The following is a 19,111-nucleotide window of genomic DNA, read 5'->3' as shown; positions in this document are numbered from 1 at the left end:
ATATGGAATGATTTGTTGTTAGTGATATAATCGCATGGGGTTATGAATATAAAAGGTTTTTTTTTTATGTTTGAAAACTTTACTTCCCTTCCCTTTTATTCCCCTGACAAACAAACGGAACCTACTGAACTCCATTTGTTTCGAGGTAAAAACCGCCTTAAGAAAATTCTACGTACACATTACATTGAAAAATATGTACTTTTTAAAACTTCTTCGACTCCTTTTTTTGGTGAAACAACTCAGTTTGAGTGTACATTGTTTACTTGACATGTATTAAGAGAATGAATAAAAAATTAACAAATTATCAGTGAGATCCATGTTTCCTTAAGACATCTCAAGTAAACAATGTATATTTTTCACTTCATGTACGTGTAGATTCCTTGAACTCCCTTTAGACCAGACCTTGTTATCTTATTTCTCGATTTTTATTTTTTTTGGCTAATGACGAGTATCCAAGCCTTTGGCCTAACTAGTCCTGTAGGTCCATACTGAGCTCACAAATGCATGGATCGGATCATTTCAGGGCTGAATGAGAACCATTCGATTTTTGCTAAAAGCAGTAAAGAACACTAAACACTCTCATGTGAGTGGTCCCAAGGAAGTAAGAGAATTCGAACTCAAAACCACATGCTTCTTAAGGCGAAGACCAACTGCACTACACCTTGAGGTTATCTTATTTCTTCATTATCAGTTTAGGGTGGGGGACCGAGGCACTCCAATACAAGTAGCACAACCTGAAAAACGTGTCTTTGAAATATTGAAAAAAATTAGCCTTTTCACACGCAATTAGGTTGGCTGGAAAAAAAAAACTAATTTTGCTTCCACATCATGTATCCTTTCTTGTCCATTCCATGAATTTCCTTTGTAAATCATTGGGTTTCTCACTATGGGCCTGTTTGATAACGTTTCTACCGTTTCTGTTTCAAGAAACGGTAGAAACATAAATTTCCGTTTCTAGAAACAGAAATGGAATTGAAGGTGTTTGATAAGTTATGTTTTTAGAAGTTGATAGTAACCAATGAAAGAATAGCCACAAGTCGTTTTCAGAAACGGCAAAACAAGTTGAACTTGTTTCGCCTAGGTCATTTCTTGAACCATAAATAAGTAAAAATTTCTCTTTCTATTTATGAAAATAAGTGTAACGAAACAGTTTTATCAAACGCTTTTTACTCCGTTTCTGCTGTTTCTGGAAACAGAAACGACAGAAACACGTTTCTTGAAACGTTATCAAACGGGCCCTATGTGTTCAATATCAAATTGCACTAGTTATGTTGGCTCTCTCTTTATATAAAAAAAAAAAAAAAAAAGAAAGAAAGAAAAAAAGTGTTTCTTTTCTCTTTTAGAAATGTTAGTAGAATTATTAGGCGCCACCGTCACAAAAAGACTCGACGCCAACTACATTCCTTATATGACTAGACCTCTTCACCCCAATCCTATAAATTGGACATGTGAGATACAAGTACGGATCCAAGAAATTGTTGAGCTCTTTCAATGCTCTCTCAATTTCCATCTCATTGCATTACTGTTGCTTGGGATTTATAACTTAAAGCATCGAAGAGACCCACCTTAGAGTCAACTCCGAGCCTATCTTTATCAATTCTTAGTGCACAGGTAGCGATTGAGATTTAAGGAGCAACAATTTCCATTTTGTGCCTCCCGTCACTCACGGCATTTAATGGTTTAATGGTTTAATTTGTTTCCATTGTTTATCAATTAGCTGACACACTTACCAAAGGACTTTCTCGTCAGTGTTTTTCTCTTCACCAAGGCAAGCTCTCCGTTGGTCCCCTTCGTTCCCCCTTCATCCATGAGTCCACATACACTCTTCTCAAAGGCAAGTTCACCATTGGTCCCCCTTTCATTCATGAGTCCACATCCTCTGTAGTGAACGGTGAAGTATGATGAACATCATGAGCACACGTTTCAAGAGGCTCCCAATCACCCGATGCTCACCGTTCTAGTGCAATGGCTGCAAAAGATTTTCACACTCCATCTTGAGGGGCTGATAAGGATAAGATATGGCGACCTATTCCAGCTCACTATCTACAGCTCATCATGTTCGGTCAAGTAGTTAATTTTGCTTATGTTGCTCTACTTAGCTATTCTGTTAAGTCGTCCTCTAAGAGTGTACCATTTATATGTGTAATTCATTCATCAGTAAAGTGATGATTACCATTCTCTACAGTACTAAACCCAATCTGCAGCACATGATCCTCTGAACTGCATATAAACAATAAATAGCTCAGGACCAGAATCTTCTCTTTAATACTAGATATGGCTTCTATTGAAACGTGTCTGGAATTACTAAATTTAAGAAAATTATAATACATTTTTCTTTAATCTTGTAATTATGGCTCGCTGCTAAAAACTATAGTATATTTTTCTTTTCTTGTATTTAAAGCTTCCCATTATCCTAATAAATCTTTAGAGAGAGAGAGAGAGAGAGAGAGAGAGAGAGAGAGAGAGAGAGAGAGAGAGAGAGAGAGATGTCGGATTTCTTTAAAGGCCCCCTTCGAAAAACAAATAGTTCGATCAGAGATCGGCAAAGAAATGATAAGTACGAGAATCAACAATAATAAGCCTGAAGGCTGAGACTGCTGCTGCAAGGGCCATGCAGCTGAAACCCCAAATGTTGAGCCAATGCCAAGACTTCTGCAATGGTGTCAATTTATTCTTCTTCACCATTAGGTACATGTGGTTAGCAAGTATAAATGTGAGAGGGAATGTGCTGAAGGCCCCAGTAAGGCTCATGAAATCTCCAAGGAATGGCATTAGAGCTGCCACTAGAGTAGTTACAGCTAGGTAACCACCTCTTACAAAAATCCTGAATGATAAATTTTTGGGTGAGAAAGCACTTCCTTCAGATCTACCATACTTGGTATCCAAGTATTCATATGTTGGACTTGCAAATATCTGCAGCAGAGAAAAGTCTAAATTTACTGAGCAATTATGAAAAAAGCTCAACACAAACAGTAATGAATGCTCCCAGAATCTCATGCACATTATTAATCCAACAATTTCAAATGGAAAATTGTATAATGAACATTTTTTATGTATCTAGAGCAGACCAGATGGATTGGTCAACCCAATTGATCCAATACTTTTTTTTTTCTAATGACGGGTACCAAAGCCTTTGGCCTGACTAGTCCCGCAAGCCCATACTGACCCCACAACCGCATGGACTGGGTCATACTACTTTCACTGAAAACAGTGAAGAGCACTAAACACCCCCGTGTGAGTGGCCCAAGGTGTACTTAGTGGGAGTTGAACTTAGGACGTCCGAATTTACGGCTCAACCCAATTGATCCAATACTGACACCAAAGAATATCAACAAAATTTCCTATGATGTGACGTGTCAGCCAGGATCAGTCAGGATCAGGAATGGAAGAGACCAATCCGATCTCCAACCGGAATCTTCATATAACCTTTGATTATGAGCCTTTATCCTTGCATATACTCAATGATGAAGAGCATATTTGGAAAGAACAATCCTATTTCACAGGTGGATAATGCAAAATTCAGGCATAGGTACAAGAAATCAGAATCTGCCTCGAAACGCTGTACTTGTCTGCCAGATGGTGATTCTATGCCTATCAAGGATTAAAATCCCATTCTCTTCATAGATATAGTAGCACAAATCTTCCAATATAGTTACATATTCTTTCAATTAAGGACATTAGTCAGTGTTGTTCAAGACATATCAGGCAGATGTAAACATCAATAAACAGAGGAAGGAGGATGAATAACTTCTCAATGGCAAGAGAAAGATGCTACTTTGATTATGGACTGCAGACATCGAACCTACCCATGATGAAATGCAGTAACACTGCCGACAACTACTTTGCCCATGATGAAATTTAATACATCTCGAGCAAAGCATGATTCTCCTGAACTAAAGAGGTCAAGGGATAGAAGAGAGAATCTAATTACAATAGATAGTACACTGGTCTTAATGAGTCTGATTTCAATGTGATACTGCACCTACAGCTGGCACACTGATGGAATGGTCCAAACTGATGCTTATGTCATGCAGTATAACATAAGGGAGAGAACTTCTGGGCTTCAGATACCCAATTCTTTCCATATTACAATGGATAGTACACTGGTCTTAATGAGTCTGATTTCAATGTGTTGGAGAAGGGAGCTATTCTTCTGTTAAATAATAAAGCTTAGGACGCATTGCTACAAGCTCGGAGGGGCCCAAAATCTGTAGTGAACTCTAAATTTAGGCCACCTTATGTAACAAGGGGAGTAAGGCTAAAACTCATTATAAACAATGATTTGTGAAAATAAAAGAAACCTTCATATTTTATTCTTATAAACATTGATCATATTCACATTCTGACCTTTCTCAAACATTGATTTGGAGAATAAGCATATATGACCAGGATGAGGCGTGGTGTAACTGAGTTTAAAATAACTCAGGCATGGCCCTGTCTCAGCTTGAACAGAAACCACAGGCAAAGCAAGTATTATTTGGTTAAATATATTCACAAAATAGGCAGGAGAAGCAACACCATAAATTTAATCAACTTCATGGTATGACTAGAATTCTAGCTAATATAATCCCAGAAAACTAAAAAGAAATTGCATGCAAGAAAAAAAAAACTATAAATAAATATAACTAATACAGCGTTTATAATAAATTTGATTTGGTAAAAGATATCCACAACATGGGCACAAGAAGCAACTTCAGCATTTTCCAAAATTTTCATTGAATTGCAAAACCATTGTTGGTCAGTGTCAAAACCATTGTCCCTTCCAAGGCTTTTAATGAAGAGCACTACTTTGGTCAGGACATGTCATCCTCCTCCCAAACTAAACACACCATAAAAGAGGGACACCCATTAAACTATTTATTGCACCCTATCAAAGCAATTTTAAGGTGAAGATAGTTGTTCTTATCATGATCCTGCAACACAATCTTTTCGACTGCCAGCATCAAAAGAAAGTCCAGAAATAGATGACTTGGAAGATATAATCAGGAAAATCTTGGCTAAGGAGATGCTTTTTATAGGAACAATCTCAAATGACGAATCAAGGCCCACGTGTGTGATAGAGAAGGAGGGAAGGGTAGCAATGCATACATCCTAACCAATTAAACCTCCAAAAGTAAAAGACAGAAAGAGTTGAGAGAGTGTACATGCAAAGCAATGACTGTTTGCAGGAAGGCAGCAATGTTGGCCATCGCCTTCACCCAAACTGGACCTGTGACACTGTTGAGGAGATAGGACGATGTTGTTGATCCATAAGCCCAATAACCCATGAAGGTTACAGCAAACATTGGTACTATGCCAATTGTGAACTGAAAGTTCAGCGCCTTCAGCATGTTATTAACAACAGGCTTTCTTACAGTAGCCTGTTTCAAGGATAAGGAAATAGAATGTGAGTGCTGATGCATCCTGTGAAATTTTATCAAATTTTTGTGCTATAAACAGCAACTGAACAAGAATATAGATTCTTTACGAAAAACATAAAATATATATATATATATATATATATATCCATATGGCAGAGAACTCCCTCTTGAGGATTAGGAACTTAAATTACAGTTTTCATAACCTGCATACCCATTGGCTGCCGAAAGATTTTAAATTTATCACAGTGCCTAAGCTTAGAAACAAACCTTCCAAAGTTTTAGTAATCAAATAGACAAAATAAAAAAAAATAAATAAATAAAGGGAAATTTTCTTATACTACCCCTAGAAATATTCATAACTTCTTGTAACACCAAAAACTTGAAAGAAGATCTCGTACATCCTGCACTTTCATAAGAAAATTTCTAATAAATCCATTCCGATAGAATAAAATCATTAAGTGGTGATGTCAGCAGTTAACTATTATCTAAATGGCCAAACAACCCTTGGGTATGGGCAAACTTACCGTTATTCCCTTTCACTTTTAGACCCTCAAATTGACTTATTGTTTTACCCTTTCATGTAAAATCCCAAATTCACTAGTGAGTTGCAGGTTTTAGGGCTTGGGTCGGTTACGCAAACTTGAAAACTTTCATGGATGATGAGTGTCCAAAGAGGAAAGCTAATTTTGTATGAGATCAAAAACGCAATCAACAAATCAAGGTTCTTGAAGCATTCGAAGCCCAAACCCAACTCAGAACCACACGAGAGGAAATCAACTTCTTCGCATTCGAGCAGCAACAGCTCCACAACCACAGCCACGATGAACAAGGCAGCTTCTGCGCCTTCCTCGTCGACCTCTGCTTCAGCTGCAACAGTAGGTTTACTCAATTTCCATGATTCGAGTCTGTTTGTCACTCAGAACCCTAATCTGAAAACAGATTTCGAGCCGTCGATGTTGGATAGCCTTGAGCAGACGTTGGAGGGTGGGATTTTCCTGGAGATCAGGAGCTTTACGAGCTTGATGGCAGCTTCGAATCTGACATCTCTGGGGTTTGATTCCTCCGACATATCGCCGTTTCGGTTCCATCACCAACAGCAACAACTAGAGCAGAAGATAGTGAATGGGGAAATGAAGATGCCAGAGTTGACGGAAGGTTGATGGATCAAACGGTGCCAGTCGAATTGGATGAGATGCAGGACTGGAACAGTAGTGGAGGTGGAAGAGGGTTGCCGGAATTAGATTGGCCGAGCAGTGGAGATGAAGGACTGTACGAATTGGGAATAAGCTCGGTGGATCAAAGCTATTAGGATCAGAGACAATGGGCCGACAATGATCAACCTCTCTACCTCCCCTGAACAGAGAGCAACCAGTCTCCTCAAATTTCACTTACTGTCATTTTCTCACCATTTTTTGAGTTTCTAACAGCAAAACAACCAAATCGAACAGAGAAAGATTAGAAACTGTGCACCTGTGTGAATTTTCCTTTAGCCCTTTTTCTTTTTTCACCCTTTTCTTTTGTGGATGCAGTTGGAGTTTTGGCTTGATCATGGTGGGCGTCTTCAATACTGTCACTAACTTGCATGGGTTTTCTACAAGATAAGATATTATGTGCTGTCAAGTTCGAAGAACAAGAAGTGGTGGGTCCCACTTAATTTTGTTGGTTTTCAACGGATGGGAATAGGTTGTTATATAGAGGTTAGTAACAGATTCTTATCACGTTTTAAGTCAACGCTGTTACTCATCAGGGGTGCGGTGGATATAATTTTCAAATCGTGGGGTTACAGGAAGTTATGAATATTTTTATGGGTGGTATAAACAAATTTCCCAAAAATAAAAAAAGGAATTTCCAGCTTAATAGTGGACTAAGAAACCAATGGAGGTCGTTCCTTGTGCCAGCGAAGCACGAAACATAAATGATTGAACAAGTTTTGTGTTGGTAAGCATGTATATATATATATATATATATATATAGTCATGATGGTCATTCAACAGAAACTGAGAAAAAAATTCCAAAGAAGGTACTCTGATTTAACCATATCCAATTTATTCTATCAATTCACAAAAACCTAAAATCACTTCAGACTATTTCCATCCCCACTTTATGCATCACTCTTCTGTACCAATATGTACATAAAACATAACTAAGATGTTTAATGGACAATCATAGGCATAATTTGATGGGACTACCTGTATCTCTGGAAGCATTCCTGTATTGTATGAAAAAACAAGATTTGCAGATGCAGCAATAGTGGTGAAAACCTTGCTTCCACTTGAACCTGGAATGCTGTAATCCCTAGCTGGAGCTTTTATACCTGTAAAAATAGAGCAACTGTTTAAGCCACATAGATTGTATAGAGGCATTTCTACAATCAGTATATATGAGTATCAAAAGAAAATACTCGAAAGGTTAACTAAACTCAGTTAACGCAGACCAAGATAGACTTGAAAAAACAAGAAAGTAAACAAAATACTTCCATATCTACTGTGACTAATCTGCCATGATTCCCATAATCCCATTATTTGAAGGCACTGAAGCAAGAAGTCCAACAAGTGTTTGGTAAACCCATTACCAAATATGAGCCATGCAGTCCATGTTCATTGTTCTTTTAGCAAATAGGCAGCGTGAACACCCACAAACTCATCAAAGCACAACACTGCCACCAAATACTTTATATAAAGAATTACATGTGATAATCATCAAAAATTTATTTGTTTGAGTTTATTTAGCCTTTGTAGGACCAGATATCTTAATTCAAGTGCTCCCTAGACTTCAGCTCCAGTTGCACTAATGTTAATAAATAATAATTAGAGAATAACTATGGATAATATGGTCAACCGTTTTTCATACTCCCATTTGTCAAATCTTTAACATTTGTATGTGTTGGCTTTACAGAGTTTCATAATAACCATATATGGTCCATACCTCAAGCAGGAATAGTTGGTTGAAAGGGTAATTTTACTGAAAGAACCAACTAAAGAATATATGGAATCATAGATCATTACTATGTAAGAAAGTAGGAGAATATCATTTTGAAAAGAATCTACTTGCTCAATGCCTTCAGTTTGAAATTGAAAATCTAGATTAATTTTTCTTGCAAGACCTCTGGAAGGGTTTGTACAATAAAAGATGTACCCTTGGGAGGTTTCCAGTGCCCGAGAACTGAGAATAAACAGTGTTTTTCCTCCAAGACTAAGAAATAAAAGGATAAACTCATGACACATGAGAAAGAGAGTTGAGCCATTGCTCATCCTGTTTAGGGTCCGTCAAGGTCCTAGAATGCAGTCCGGAGTTTACTCTAGCTTTTAAGTTTAGTTTCGTGTCTTGATGTCATTAATTCTGAGCCTTCTTTATATTTTATAGGCTTGGGCTGAGTTAAACAGGTTTCAGTTTCAATATCATATTTAAGAGCTGGAAACTTAGTAACTTAAATTCAGATTGGAAGGTTCTATTATATTCTCCCTCAACAAACTAGTGCATTAAACAAGAGAAAATGATAAACAAAAGACCATATAAGAGAGAGCAACATAATGATATAATAACATAAGTTAGTATCTCTAGTTGAAAGCATATACAATATTGTTGATCCATACAGAAAGCAGCAATCACATAAATACAAAATGGAGCAAATGTAGAGATACTACATGAAGTTAAAAGGCATAAGAAAAATTAGTAGACCCAAGGTTTGAAGTATGGATATTGGGTATCGTATCAGAAAGGTGATCTTAAGAGACGTATCATATTGTATCGAAAAGACACAAATACACTAAAAAACACATGGATATGTTTAGGATATACAAGAAAAATACAGTTTTGAAGCATAAAACATCATAAATAACTAATATGTAAAATATATCATGTATAAAGAGGAGAGTAAAATATGACGAGACAAGTATATTCAACTGATTAAGTATAAAGGATGGAGTTTCTTAATTGTACTAATACAATATATATATATATATATATCAGTTTAGGGAAGATTTCAGGTTTAGATGTACATGTCATTGCAAAGAAAAAAAAAAAAAAAAAAAAAACCTAATTTGATGCAACCATTCAGGTTCTTAACTAACCTAGTGATCGATTGTAAAAAAATGACACTCAAAATCAATATTTGAGCAAAAAATTCTAATTTTTGATAGAAAACTGTTCTTGTGCAAAGCTGGTTTCGATCTTTGATTGTAGGTTCTTTAATCACCAAATGATGATGAGTTCAACACTTCAACACTACTAGAGTTGCTTTTTTCAGTAGAAACATGGAATCAAGTTGATTCTGCCAAAACAAAATTGATTAGAATGCCTTACAGGAGCACTTGGTATGTATTTTGTAGTCATTAATCATATTATATAGTTTATAAGAGATGTATCAAGTATAACGATACGTATCAAGTATCAACCATGTCAGGTCACGTATCGACCAGATATGGACGATGCCTTTTTAGGTATCGTATTGGTTCCGTATTGTATCAGTACCCTGAAGATATGATACACATCGGTTAGTATCGGCGGATGTGTTAAGATACTTAAAACCTTGAGTAGACCAAGTTGGTCGGCTAACAATGTGAAACTAGCCAATGCGTAGCCAACCAACACCTCTAAGAACTGTCAAAATAGCTTAGAGCTTTAAGAAAAAGTATAGAGGAAACACGTAGGGGAAAGTATGGAGGAACTTGGCTACTCCATCATCTTCCTCAGAAGCTTGAAGATCTTTTTGAAAGTCATTAGCCACCATGATGAATAAATTCTCCAGATAATCTCGTTTGGCTCTGGTATCCATTTGTATTAGCCAGAGTTACCTACTCAGATTACCAGAAGTTAGGAAATAACACAAAAAATCAAACCTTCAACTCTAAAACTGCAACTGGCCAATCATCCTAAAAGAATTATCATATGACAAACATATATGACGAATTTAGGAACATTAAAAGACACAATGATATACTAATTCAATGTAAAATACCAGCTCAAGATGCCCAGCTGAGCTATGGTTTTTGAGTTACATTTATTTTCTCAATATAAACACGCACATGAAAACACACTGTTGCCCAGACACATTTGTCAATTACAAGCACCACTACTAACTAAAAACCTCGGTGGACCTGTTCTCTGAAACCTCCCACATTCAAAATTACAACCAGGTTAAAATTTTCTTGATAGTATATAAAGGGATTAATAATCTTCTTACAAGGCCTAAAGCTAATATAAAAGTATAACCATGATCAGACAAAGAAAATAATGCATTTCAAGATTAGACATGCAAAAGTGTGCATCATGTACACCCATCCACCACCCCACAGAGGCACACCCAAAGCAGAAAAATATAAAAGAAAAGAACCACTTTTTATGAGTGATGGAAGCATTGAACCATGAACCAATCACATATGGATCTGCCCAAAATTTCATCCAAGTCCATTTTTTATGGTATCATTGAAACGCTTCTTGCACAAATGGATGTGGTGGTTTGGAGCTGAATCTCATTTACTTGGTTATCCAAGCCATTTAGTATTCTAAGCAGTTGAGGTGCATTATAGGTAAATCATGGTTGCAGAATTAGCAGTAAACCAATTAATGGCAGTCATAATAATACTAAGTCTCAAGAGGAAAAAAAAAGGGAGTTGAAAGAGCAGCTTGAAGTTGGACTTCCAAAGCTTTATTGCTTCACAAGTGCAAAGCCTGCTAAGGTAAGAGTGACGAAATAATTGACGAAATCATGGTCTAGATTCCTTGGACAGTGAAGAACTTAACTGATTGGGATATTCTAATACTGTAAATCTGTTGGAAATACTTAAGAGGACCAAATGATAGGGTGATGATTGAGATATGACTACAGAGATCCTTGTCTGCTAAATCTTTCTGACCTAAACTATTCTGGCCATGCGACCCTTCTTTTCCCTACAAGGCTGCAGACTAATGAAGTCCCAACCAAGGTGGCTTTTTTTGCATGAGTGTCTAGAAAGATATCATGCAGTAACCCCACCGAATCTCAATAGATTACCACACAAATCATACATGCGTCTTTGAAAAAAGCATTGCAGTCTCTCCAGCACATTTCGACTCCTTGTCCTTTCCCTTGTACAGTCTTAAGTCACTTTCTGAAGAAATTTGGGTGACATGTTCATCCTCATTTTCTTCCCCAAGTTACTTGGGAGTTAGAAGGATGAAGCGTTCACAGATAAAAAAAAGGTCAAATCATTGTCATATGGAGCCTTTAGCTATTGAGTGGTCCATGCAGAAAGATAACAATAGGCATATATATCTTTGAAAAGTGCAGTTTAACTATCCAGAATCTTATTCAACCACCTGAAGAAAGTCTGTTTTTGGGTCTCAGCTTAAAGCAGCTTGCCAGAATCCAGATAGAAGACTTGTCAATAAGACAGGAGAAAATTATGACAAGTTGATTGGGTCGTGCATCTGCATTTTTAGGGTCTTCTTTCCTTCTACAATGATTTGGGTTCCTTAACTGCGCTTTCTTTTCAGTTTGCAGTTTTGCAGTTTGCACTTGGTAGCTGTGGAATAGCTTGCTCCCCTTCATCTCCTCTAGTATGTCACTTTAAAGCAAACTAAATAAATAAATACCATCTAAGGGAATCTAAATTAGTTGATGGGGTACTTCCCCCAGTGAAATTGATTTTAGCTACACCTTGTGATCTGAAAATGACATAATTTACATTCTCCAGACAACAATCATAATATACAAGAAGATTAGGGAATAGAAATCGTTCACATTGACATTCTTTCAAGAGATATAGAATTAATGCAAGGAGTGTTCATACCATCTTGAAGTGACAGCACAAATCCTGTAACGATATAAATTAGACTAAGCACTGTTGAAACTGCAAGCCAGAACCTCAATGCTGACAAATGGGGTACAACAAAAGCAAAAATGGCACAAACCAACCCAGATATAGCAATGCAGTATGGGAGCTTCATGACATGATCATCCCTGAAGAGAACATAGGCAGCCTGCATATGAATAGTGCGGATTAAAAAAGGAACTAGGACAATATTAACTGATCTGCTTCACTACAGCAGGATTGACCCCTTGTAGTGAATAGATATTTAATTCCTCTAAAAGACAGTACTGTCTATAGGTAATTACTTTGTCAACCATGGTAGCATGCCCTCAGCGAATTTGGGGAACGGGTTTAGGGTGGAACATGGTGGGCAGAGAAAAGGTCAAGTATAGTAAAAGGGAACCATGATTCTATATGAGTTTGAATATTTTAATATGAAGCTTCAATCCAAGCATGGTACCCGCAGTTACCAAGCAAGTCAGTTTACTTATTCTGCTTATTTTCCACCAAATAATTCTGCACAACTACTTTAGTTGAATATCCATCTGTACATAGGATGGTCTCTCTTTTAGAGGAGTATTTTTTTGTAAAATGAGCTCTAGGTTGCGGATACATAACCACCCAAAGATGTACCAATAAGTCATATATCACCACCTAAAGAATCTTCAACATGTTCTAACCTTACAAAAAATTTGAATTACGACTTTAGATGAGCAGGTGTCAGTAATTTAATCAAATCAATATGTGAAAAAAATTGTACATAAGAATCGGAGGATGGAGGATTCTATACATAAAATATTTTATTACTACAAATACAACATGGACAAAAGTTTCTAGTCACTAGCCCAACAGGACAGGCAGCCGGATGTGAACCATGTGAAGGAATGATGCAGCCAATCCAAATGATTAGAGAGAGAGTTTATCATTTATTGGCCACATGACAGATTTCAGGAGTCATCTCAACCTTATAGCCCATCATGTGTCGGACTTCTCCCCTTTGATATTCAAACCATGGTAGTCAAAGTGTCACCTAGGCATCCAGGCTCCTTTTGCGGAAGGACTGCTTGGTCACCTAGGCGCCTTGTTGGTTTCGCCTTAGTTTTTTAGTTTTTTACCCCCCTCCAATGCCTTGGGTTGCATAGCACTTTGACAACTTTATATTCAACCATGAATCTATTTCTCAAAATATTGACTAGAAACTTTTGAGAAAAGGTTCTCTGAGCCGCCAGCGCACCTTCTTCTCTCTCTCCTCCCCATATGAAATGACCTTGCTTGCCTCCTGCGTATAAAACTGTTCCACCACACCTCATTGGTAAACTCCTCTATGTCACTTGCTCAAAGAACCCTTTCCCAAAACTTTTTTATGCTTTATAGCCACACACAAAGTCTAGGGTGCAACTCAACAAATGAATCGAGGACACACACCTGTGCACCAAATTGGAGTGCTAGGTAAGCCAAGGGTATGGCAGATATTTCTGCCCCCCTCCCCCCGGGGTAAAATAGGCAGGACTGTGAATCCCCTGCCAAACATCCAATTTGATAACAAATTCACTTCAACAATTCATAATCAGAAGATACAAGACATATCAATCTTTTAAAATTTTGCAGTGAGGCAAACCCCAAAAGAGTTCTGGGAGTCAACTTGGTTTTTCTATCTGGTTGAAGCAGTTTGACTTTGACCCAATGTTTATCTACAAAATAGTACATGCTATGCTACTAATGCATTGTCTAAGTAAATCATTTATGGCCAAGGTTTAAGATCTTGATCTCGCCCCTGGTTTCACCAAACCAGAAAAGAGAGATCTGGCGAGATCTCGCCGAGATCTTATATTTTTTTCCCCGTCGCCTTTTTTTAGATAAGGTGATTGGTCTCGGTGGCCATATGGTTTTTGTAACCCTTGAAACTTGCCATTTACCCTATTTTAGGCCTTCTAAACATAGTGAAAACTTCATTTTTTTTAAATCAAACCCAAAATGGTACTTTGACTTCATACCCTATGTAATTAGTCTTCGGACCTTGGACCCTTTAACTTAGGCCATTCCATAATAAAATTAAAGGTTCTTGAGAAGTTGTTTTTACCTAAAACTGTTCTTGAGAAGAAAATGATCTCCAAAGGTTGATGATGAACTGAATCTCCAATCTCCAGGTGTTGAAGTTGTTAATCTACACTGTAGAGGAGAAATTTGGCAAGAAAAACAACCAAAAGCTCACTTTTTCTTCACAGCAGGGCGAGATAGGCGAGACATGTCGAGTTACGTCGAGTTGGGTCAAGTTGAGGGTCAAAATTATGTATAAACCCCCTGTGATTTGGTCTCAAGTCATATTGAGTTGAGTCGAGGCCAAGATATTCACTGAGATCGCCGATCTCAACTGAGATATTGTACATTTTATATATCGCCTCCCCATCTCATCTTGCCATTTTCAAATAGCGAGATCTCGCCAAGTTCTTAAACCATGTTTATGGCAAGAAATTCATGGCCATCCTCAGTATTTTGTAAGACAATTGACATGGTAAGTATACTTAACCTTGGCAATATCTTACATTCTTACCAAATATCTCAATTATTTAATGTAGCTTTAGTTTCTAATGAAGACCAAGAAATTTTCAAACTTCTAAATTTGTAAGTTTTCAAAGCTATAGTATATTATCAATAGGTGACCAGTTGAGGAAAAATCTTTTGACACGGTTTGGACATGTGCCACTAAGACCATAGAGCACAACTGGGAATGAGTTCTATGACGTAAGTAAGAGATGGTGAAGGGAAAATGGAAGTTTTTAGATTAACTGGTTTTAGTTGTTATCAAAGAAATAAATGCCCACAAAGCAATGGCATATGTGACCTTGAAGAGTTTTTCCTAATGCATTATCACTGTTATCAAATGCCCCGGTGACCTATGTGATAGAGATGTCTATAGTCTAGGCATCAACCAGGTACTCAATGGGCCCAACTTTGACCTAGGGTTCCTGTCTCTTTTCCCAAACTTTGTAAGTTCTAATATGATGAAAATAACATTAATATCCATTAGTTGAGTTCTCACTGGGTTAGCCTCATGTTATCACACTTAGTAATTGCTATGGGGTAATGGAAGTGTACAAACATGTTCACTGAGCATATAAAACTCGTGAGTAGGCATGTACTTTGCTTCTTCTTCTTCTTCTTCATTGATAAAGTGGAACACAGTCTTATGACACTTTTTTTTTTGGCGAAACAGTCTTATGACACATATGCATATACATCACAAGAAGAAAAAAAAAAAAAAAAACATTCACACACAGATGTGTACACAGATTAAAAGGCATATGTAAAGACATTTTATTGGTTCTGCAGTCACCTAACTAATATGACAGCCTAGGCACTTGACTAGTTAGCCATCCCTAGGCCAGTGTTGCCTACCCACCAACCCCCAGGGGATGACCTGTCCAACTATTCCTTACCTTGATAACACTGCTAATTGTTCAGTAATATTACACAATTGCTTTAGTTTAATCTTACCTTTAGCGCTTGGCCAGCCAAAATGATGAATCCTGTATTGATCATGAATAGATTTATGTACTGCAATGCCCACGTAAGTGAATAAACTTTCCTGCCTGAAAATTTAGAACCCCAGTCAATCATCATACCAAAGCATTAGATGTGAACAATGCTAGCACTGATTTATAAAATTTAATCAATTATAACGAATTAGTATAAAATATGAAAAAAAAAAAATTGCTTTTTAGTAGAACATACTATAGCAATTCAGAAGTTGAAGAAATGAAACATCAACTAACGAAAGAAACACCAGAATGTTGACCATTAAACAATTGGTCAAGGTTCTCCCAGTTAATTTTTCACTTCAAAACTTTCGTCCAGGCTCTAATCCACCAAATAATGTGAACTACAGGGTGGAAACAACAGAATATGGATTCGAAAGAAAACTATGGAAAACTTTCAAGATACCGTAAATATGTCCTGCAAGGTCCCTGTATCTGATATGTCTCTTTCCATCAAATTCATGGATTTTGGCAAGCAGAGCATTAGCATGTAGGGATATAGCGGCCGCCAGAACTAAACCTATAGTACCACCTATCCAACCTAGGGGTACCATTACTGTGCCAGAATACCCCAGTACATATGCGCTGTTCACACCAGTGGTGAGGACGAAACCTGCTTGAAACCATGAATCTAGAGAAAACAAACAAGAAAAAACAAAATTTCATCAGATTCGTTTGTTACAAAATAGATTAACTACACCAAACTTTGCTGAATACATGGACTACCCAACAAGATTATCAACTTTACTGGTTCACTCTACCAAAGAAACAAAACTGAAGAAGACAATTTAAAATTGTTTAGCCTACACTCACTTCCATCATATAAGAATTATTCAAAAGGATACTAGGATAATGAAACACTATTCTTTTCTTTTTAAAATGAAATGATCAATCATTCCTAATTTCTGCAGAAGCAGAATTTCTTTGTAATCATTAACATGGATACTAACATATATATTAAACCATTTTCATTATAATTGATTTTTTTACTGTAAAAACCATCATGTTCAGTCTACCTCTCCATCAACACTGCTTGTGACATCAACGAGACAGAAAAATAGAGGAAATACCTCATTAATAAGAAAAAAAACAGAAATCCATTCCTCGAAATTGAAGATCAAAGAATCGAAAGAAAGCAAGTAAACGACCTTGGCTTATCTGATGAGCAGTGCCTGAACTTTCCACAGCCAATTGATCGTCGCCATGGATCTTCACGCGACGAGATTCGACCTCAATTGCGTCCATGGACTGGTGCTCTTGTTCTCGCAAGAGAGAGGAGGTCTCTTCTTCGTCGGTGAAGGTGACCTCCAGCATAGATTAGTATGAGCCCCTATATATAGAACCGGCATTCAAGCAACTATGGTAAGCTAGTCTAATTGGATGATTGATTAGACGGCCGTTTCCAAATTCAGTGCGCCTCAGTGGATGGTTCTCACCCACCGAAGGCGCCTTTCTCGGTTCTCTCAGAACAACCAAATCCCCTTTTTTCAGTAACAAAATAATTTCTCGCCGACCTGAAGAACCAGAATAAATTGACCACTCTAGTCCACACAAGATTTTTCTCTTTCCTTTCCTTTCCCTCACTGCAATAGAGCTTAAGCTCAAAATTAATTAAAAAGAAAAAAAGAAAAATTACATCAAAGGTTACAGTCTTCACCATTGAGCTTCATTATGTCGTTATAATAATTAGGGAAAATTATATGACTAATCCATTTATGGGTTTCTCTTTATAAAATTATCCTTCAAAAGTTCCAGTTAATAAAAATACCTTAAATTAGGTTCCCTTTACAAAATTATCCACTAAAGTTTAAGTTAACAAAAATATCCAAAATTGAGTTTAGGTTTACAAAACTACCCACTCAAAATTTTAATAATAAAAAAAATACATGATTATATATGAAAGATAAAGAATCATTATTTTAAGTAGTTTTGTAAACCCAAATTTAATTTTGGGTATTTTTATTAACTGAAACTTTGGGTGGGACTGAAACTATGGGTGGAAAATTTTGTAAATTCAAACTTAATTTTAGGTATTTTATTAATTGAAACTTTTTGTGAGTAATTTTATAAAAATAATTCAAAAGTGGGTAATTATGTAATTTTCTCTAATAATTATCTAAACGACAAAAGATTCTGCCAACAGTTGTAAAGGTAAGAACTGTCCATCTTGACACTTGGCGTTTCATTCTACCCAAAAAGCATAGGTTTGGGGATTTGAAAGGAAAAATTACATGATTACCCACTTCTGAATTTCTCTTAACAAAATTACCCATCAAAATTTTCAGTTAGCAAAAATACCCAAAATTAGGTTTCCCTTTACAAAATTACCCACTTAAAGTTTAAGTTAATAAAAATACCTAAAATTGAGTTTGAATTTACAAAACTACCCACTCAAAGTTTTAGTCATAAAAAAAAACATGATTATATGTGGAAGATGAAGAATCACTATTTTAGTTAGTTTTGTAAACTCAAACCTGATTTTGGATATTTTTGTTAACTAAAACTTTGGGTGAATAGTTTTGTAAACTTAAACCTAATTTTATGTATTTTTACTAACCAACACTTTTTGTGGGTAATTTTATAAAAGAAAACTAAAAAATCAAAGATAGGCATACTACAGAAAAAAAGAAAAAAAGGAAAGGGAGGCACAAGTTAGAATAGTGGACGCGCTCTAGTGGGTCCCTTGCCACAGATAAATAAAAAGGGGAACCAACTAGATTACTATTTTCACCACGAAAAATCCGTGGATGCAGAAAATGTGATTCCTATTTTACATGAACTACATATATTCTATTGATAGGAAAAGACTTTCTATCTTTCTTTTCCTGTACGGGTTGTTACGTGTAGGACTGTGAGTCCATGAAGCAATATCAAATTATTCACGTAAATCACATTTTTGACTTTGGAATAATGATGCCCGAGTTTTCTTTATGTAGTTTACCAAAAAATTGTTTTTCTTTACAAGCGACTGGGAATCTCATCATGGCGGCTTTGCAATGGATGGGAGAGACTATGATTCCACATACGTTATAGCAAGTAATGAGATGCCATGAGCATTAAATGAGAAAGTATTTTGACATGTGCCCCAATTACCATCCATTGAACAAAAAAAAAAAAAATCATAATCATCCAATATTTATTGTAACGGTTGTAGACAATTTTCATACAGAAAAAATATAGGACAAGAGTAGGGGTGGGCTTGAAGCATCACCACCCACTATGTTTGACCTGGTTTAGAACTTCTTCAATGCTTCCGTTTATTTTTCCATTCCTTTTCTTTCTTTTTTTTCTAGAGCATTTTTCGTATTCCGGAAGAGGTTATCTTACAATGGATAACTATGGTTTGGACTATTTGGAAGTGTTGAAATTTCGTATAAATCGAATGGTTCACGATCATATGCAAGGTGGTTAGCCAAATCAAAAA

The 19,111-nt window shown here is 36.6% G+C and overlaps 1 protein-coding gene across 1 annotated transcript; it reads right to left on the bottom strand.

Moving 5' to 3' along the window:
* Positions 1 to 2,477: 2,477 nt before the first annotated feature.
* On the bottom strand, positions 2,478 to 17,270 carry LOC122057797 (probable proline transporter 2). Its single transcript, XM_042620069.1, has 7 exons — positions 16,836 to 17,270; positions 16,094 to 16,318; positions 15,647 to 15,741; positions 12,131 to 12,320; positions 7,550 to 7,674; positions 5,145 to 5,360; positions 2,478 to 2,913 (listed from the first exon to the last, which is right to left on the bottom strand). Exons 1-7 carry the CDS (start codon positions 16,999 to 17,001, stop codon positions 2,533 to 2,535), a joined length of 1,398 nt encoding a protein of 465 aa, XP_042476003.1. The 5' UTR covers positions 17,002 to 17,270; the 3' UTR covers positions 2,478 to 2,532.
* Between the last annotated feature and the right edge of the window lie 1,841 nt (positions 17,271 to 19,111).

The sequence above is a fragment of the Macadamia integrifolia genome, chromosome 12 (assembly GCF_013358625.1).
Source record: "Macadamia integrifolia cultivar HAES 741 chromosome 12, SCU_Mint_v3, whole genome shotgun sequence".
Classification (NCBI taxonomy): domain Eukaryota; kingdom Viridiplantae; phylum Streptophyta; class Magnoliopsida; order Proteales; family Proteaceae; genus Macadamia; species Macadamia integrifolia.
The sequence above is the reverse complement of the archived record's forward strand: the minus strand, read 5'-3'. Positions and strand labels throughout refer to the sequence as shown.

What these genes read in the sequence shown, in the direction of transcription:
- LOC122057797 (XM_042620069.1), bottom strand. Translation starts at nt 17,001, where the DNA reads ATGCTGGAGGTCACCTTCACCGACGAAGAAGAGACCTCCTCTCTCTTG. An exon ending in TGCTCATCAGATAAGCCAAG is followed by an intron (nt 16,319 to 16,835) that starts GTCGTTTACTTG and finishes TGTTTTCTCTAG; the next exon opens with ATTCATGGTTTCAAGCAGGT. An exon ending in CCTTGCAGGACATATTTACG is followed by an intron (nt 15,742 to 16,093) that starts GTATCTTGAAAG and finishes CTAAATTTTCAG; the next exon opens with GCAGGAAAGTTTATTCACTT.